The following is a 4951-nucleotide window of genomic DNA, read 5'->3' on the forward strand; positions in this document are numbered from 1 at the left end:
AAGCTAAATGTTGCACAGCCTTAGATAAAAGCTAAATGTTGCACAGCCTTAGATAAAAGCTAAATGTTGCACAGCCTTAGATACAAGCTAAATGTTGCACAGCCTTAGATAAAAGCTAAATATTGCACAGCCTTAGCTACAAGCTAAATGTTGCACAGCATTAGCTACAAGCTAAATGTTGCACAGCATTAGCTACAAGCTAAATGTTGCACAGCATTAGCNTTAGCTACAAGCTAAATGTTGCACAGCATTAGCTACAAGCTAAATGTTGCACAGCATTAGCTACAAGCTAAATGTTGCACAGCATTAGCAAAATACAATTATTAAAACTGAAGCTAAAAGCTAAAAATAGTGAAACAGTTGCTGAATGCACAACGTGTCATAATAAAAGTATAAATGAGTGAATCTGCTGAAGTAAATATTTGAGAATAAAGTTTTTAAAGTAGAGATCTCAGCATTTTTATCATATTTTAGTGACTTAATTCAAAAATATAAAAGCTATAAATACTAAAARTCAGATCATTTCCAATGGTTGGTTGTGGCTAAAAGCTGCTTTTTACAGCAGCAGCTGATAAAAACAGGAAGAAGAGGCTGTTTCAGATCAAAATGACAAAAACTAAATTTATTTTCAGTTGTGTTGATGTGAGAATCATCTGGACAGAATGTGTGTGTTTGTTTTGGTGGGGAGCTCTGGACCCCACCTGCTGAACTGCTGATGGGTCAGAACCAGACCTTCCAGTCTGATGGGGAAGCAGACGTCGCAGCTCGCCACCATGTTCTGGATCTTGAACTCCAGGAAGCGGGCCGGGAAGCCCAGCTTCTGGACCACCCGAGCGTATTTCCGAGCCGCCAGCCTGGACTGCTCCTCGCTGTAAGTTAAACACGTAGAAAAACTGTTTTTAGACTTAAAACATTTGATTTTAAATTCAGTTTGTTCTGAAGCTGCTGATGGTCCAAAGTGCTGCAGTATCATCTGAACAAAAAGTTCTASGTTCTGACTGATGGTGAAACGTGAAGCTTCTGAAGCTGGTCTTTCAGCTTCAGTAATCTGGATTATTATGTGCTTCCTGTCAAACTGAAGCTCTGACCTCTTGGCGCCGGTGCAGACCATCTTCCCTGAGCTGAAGATCAGAGCGGTTGTTCTGGGCTCGCGGATCCTCATGATGACCGCCGCGAAGCGCTGAAACAAGACAGGAAGTGCTGCAGAGCTTCAGAGTAATAAAAGCACCACGCAGGGTTAACGTCAGAACCACGAACCTTCGGGTTGTATTCTGCGTTCCTGGCCTGCAGCGCGATGAACTTCAGATCCAGAAAACACCCCAGGGTCACCGTGGAGACGATGTTCCTGCTCACAACACAAACGTCTGATTAAACGTCGGATTTTCAGCCTCAGGGTTGATGCTGAGAACTCACTGCAGCTGAGGGATGATTCCTGATCTCTCCGTCACCGGCGTCATGGGAGTCATGGGGGTCATGGGGGTCATAGGGCAGAAGGGGGAAGCCCCCGTCCCTGGTCCTGCCGAGGACACGCCCTGCTGGGGCGGAGCTGCAGACGAGTCCTGCAGGTGGAACTCCTCAGGGACTCCACTGTCCTGAGAAACATCCAGAGCTGCAGCTGGAGGCTCTGCAGCAGCAGCTGGGAGTAAAAGCAGCAGATTTATTTATCTTCCCTCCGCTTCGTCCTGCTCCACTTTCAGTACATCTGTGCTCAGAACACATTCATGTTTTATCACTTCTCTAACTTTAGAAGATCCAAAAGAAAAAGACCCCTCCTTCTCCTTAGGGGGGGCTGCAGCAGCATCAGAACATTTGGGAGTTTTAAACATGAAAACAGAACATCTAGAGTTCTTCTGCTCGCTCAGCTAAAGATTCTTTTATTCATCATAAGAGCCATGAAAGTCTGCAGATAAACCAGAGCTGGAGCTTCTTCTGAYGCAGAAAAATAAACTCTGTTCAGTTTGTCAGGCAAACGTTTAAATTTAACTTTATTAATCCTAACCTAAAGCTGATTTGTTGTGGCGGCCATCTTTAATTCACCACTTGTAKATGTACAGCCAGTAAGAGTTTTCTTGAAATATTTTAGCTTTTAGTCAGCTTTCTGCTACCTTTACATTTTAACTGGTTGATACTTTTAAGCTTTTTGCTAGCGATATTCTACTTAGTTTTTAGCTAGCCTAATGCTAATTTTAGCTAGCAGTTTGCTACTTTAGTAGCATTTTGCTTTCTTTTAGCTATTAGCCTGTAGTTTGCTTTTTCAGCTTTTAAACAGTATTTTCTTCATGTCTGCCTGAAATTAACTTGTTTTAGCTTTTAGCCAGTATTTTGCTTATTTAGCTTTTAGCCAACATTTTGTTTAGTTAGCTTTTAGCCAGCATTATGCTTAGTTTGCATTTAACCAGCATTTTGCTTAGTTAGCTTTTAGCCAGCATTTAGCTTAGTTAGCTTTTAGCCAATATTTTGCTTAGTTAGCTTTTAGCCAGCATTATGCTTAGTTAGCTTTTAGCTAGTATTTTGCTTAATTAGCTTTTAGCCAGTATTTTCTTTAGTTTTGCCAGTAATTAGCATTTTTCTCCTTTTATTTAGTAGCTAGTGTTTGGTTCTTTATGATCTAGTGCTTGCTTTTAGTTAGTGTTGTTTTTTTTAGCTTTCAGCTGGTGTTCTGCTTTTAGCTGTATACCCAGTTTTTGTTTCTTCAGCGGATATCAGTAAAGTCACTCATAATAAATAGAAATCTTCGGCACCTGTTCGGCCACTTTGCTCGTCCTGATTGCTGAGCTCGTCAGGCAGGAAGCTGAGGTCGAGGTCGTCGCCAGCTTCGACCCTCGCTGCAGATTTCTTCGGCAGAAACGAGGAGGTGGAGGCTTCATGGTCTGAGGAGTTCTGGAGCTCCTCGTCCAACGTGAAGCCAGAGTCCTGCAGAAAACCCCAAACAGAACAGATGCTCCGAATAACTTCAGGTTTTAAATCTAAAACTAAACAAACCGAACAAATATGAAAACTGGTCAAAAAACAAATCAACATTATGACTTTAAGCTATCCAAACTTCTGATTAAAGCTGCTGCCTGAAAATCCAACAACTTTCTTCTTTAAACAGAAACGTGAGATTTATTTTTGTAATAATATAAACTGCATCAAAGTATAAAGTTTTTAAATTCGGATCATTGAAACCCATGGATGTTGACCTGTCGTCAGCAGCTGCTGCTGTGACCAGATTGTACCAGGCTGCTCTGTGTTTGCTTATTTCCTCCTGCTTCATTATTTTTATGAATTTCAACAAAGCGTGCTGACGTCAGGTAGTTAGCTACAGCCTCGTCTTCCAGTTTGTAGTTTTTGTTGATGAGTTTTGAAGAGACACTGTTTTAAAAATAGGATCCAAGTAAATCATGAGTTTTTCTAGTGACCCTTAAATAGATAAACTACCATGAAGAACATTATTTTAGCTGCACTTGTTCCATATTTGATAATGATTTGAAACATCGAAGAGTTTATTTTTTAAATCTGGAATAGCGCTCGTTAGCAAAGTGTGTTGACGCTCGTCTTCATCACCTGACACATTTAACCCGCTGTCATTGGTTGAGCAGCTGTGTTTACTAAACACATGTCCACACGGTTTTTAAATTGTTTTAATTTCCTTACTTTCTAAGACACATTAAGTTGATTTGATGCTGCAGTTTGTCTTGTAATATTATTTTATACATTTTATGCTATATTTGCTTTGGATTTTATTAAGTTTTATTAGTTTTTAGGATACAAGATGCTTCCTACAAAAACCAGAATGTGGATCTTTTCCTAAAATTCATGGTGATATCTTAAACACTGAGAAAGTTATGATCAAAAATAGATAATTAGGTGAAATGATCCCAATGGTTCTGTGTGAACTGTGAGCTGATTTCACCTGAACAATTAATAACTTCCCTCATAATTCAGATAATCACAGGATTTTGCTGTTATTTTTTTAGGTTTGTAATGTTCTTTAGGAATCTTCTGTCAGATTTAATATTGGTGTAGGTCAGACATGTTCCAGTGTTGTGACATTTCATGACCCTAATTATCTAAAAAAAAAACTTTTTCTGTGGAAGCAACCAGAGCTTCAAACTTTGACCCRGTCCAGTCAGGTCCAGTTTAAAGTCCGTACTCACGTTTGCAATGGAGTCATCGAAATACCGCTCCAACGCCGACTCGTCCATGAGCTCCAACCATTTGAGGTGATCTGAGCCTCCTGCTTCTGCAGGTAGAGCTGCAGCTGCTGCCAATCAGCCAATCAGAGCTGCCCGTCAGCTGCAGAAATCTAACAAACAGCTGAAGTTTTCTCTGCATCCTGCTCACTTTAACTCCAGTTTGAAGCAGAAAGGTTCAAACATTAATGTTTATTTTATTTATTTACAAAGAAGATCAGATGAGAAATGATATAATTAATATTAAACATGCTGTCCTGATTTTCTTGACCTGAAGATATTTCCTGTGCAGGTCCTCCTCATCTCCTCCTCCCGTCCAACATGTCCACTGTCCCTCAGCTGGACATGTCCAAACCACCACACTAATAAATAAACAGGTCCAGGACACGAGGACTTTTTCATCTGTCCACATGAAGACAAAATCTGTCCTCAGGACCATCCTAAACCAAGAACAGAAGATTTTCAATAAATAAAATAAATAAATGAGTGTAACTAATAAACATACTTGAATAGTAGTGAAAATAATTGACATACTTTAAGTTAGACACAAGAAGAAGTCATAAAAAAGAAATAATAAGTTTTATTATTTTTTAATGATCAGCTGAACATTATGATAAACGATGGCATTTTACCAAACTCTATGCTGTCTGTGATTTTAGTACCTATTGTAAAAGATAAGGCTGGTAAAATAAATAGCAAAGATAACTATCGGCCCATCGCTCTGGCCAGTACCTTATCGAAAGTTTTGGAGAAGGCTCTGTTAAGCAGAATTGAGA

General features: G+C 39.7%; 1 protein-coding gene across 1 annotated transcript in view; it reads right to left on the reverse strand.

Annotated features, from left to right (window-relative positions):
- tbpl2 (TATA box binding protein like 2) overlaps window positions 1-4259 on the reverse strand; it is a 5508-nt gene extending 1249 nt beyond the window's left edge. The window contains exons 1-6 of the mRNA XM_014022143.1: window positions 4140-4259; window positions 2742-2913; window positions 1414-1636; window positions 1258-1345; window positions 1089-1180; window positions 702-869 (exon numbers count right to left, since the gene is read on the reverse strand). Of these exons, the coding sequence (XP_013877597.1) occupies window positions 702-869; window positions 1089-1180; window positions 1258-1345; window positions 1414-1636; window positions 2742-2913; window positions 4140-4187 (791 nt within the window). The 5' untranslated portion in view covers window positions 4188-4259. The remainder of the gene's footprint in view (window positions 1-701; window positions 870-1088; window positions 1181-1257; window positions 1346-1413; window positions 1637-2741; window positions 2914-4139) is intronic.
- Between the last annotated feature and the right edge of the window lie 692 nt (window positions 4260-4951).

This window comes from Austrofundulus limnaeus, unplaced genomic scaffold, assembly GCF_001266775.1.
Source record: "Austrofundulus limnaeus strain Quisiro unplaced genomic scaffold, Austrofundulus_limnaeus-1.0 Scaffold318, whole genome shotgun sequence".
In the NCBI taxonomy this organism is placed as follows: Eukaryota; Metazoa; Chordata; class Actinopteri; order Cyprinodontiformes; family Rivulidae; genus Austrofundulus; species Austrofundulus limnaeus.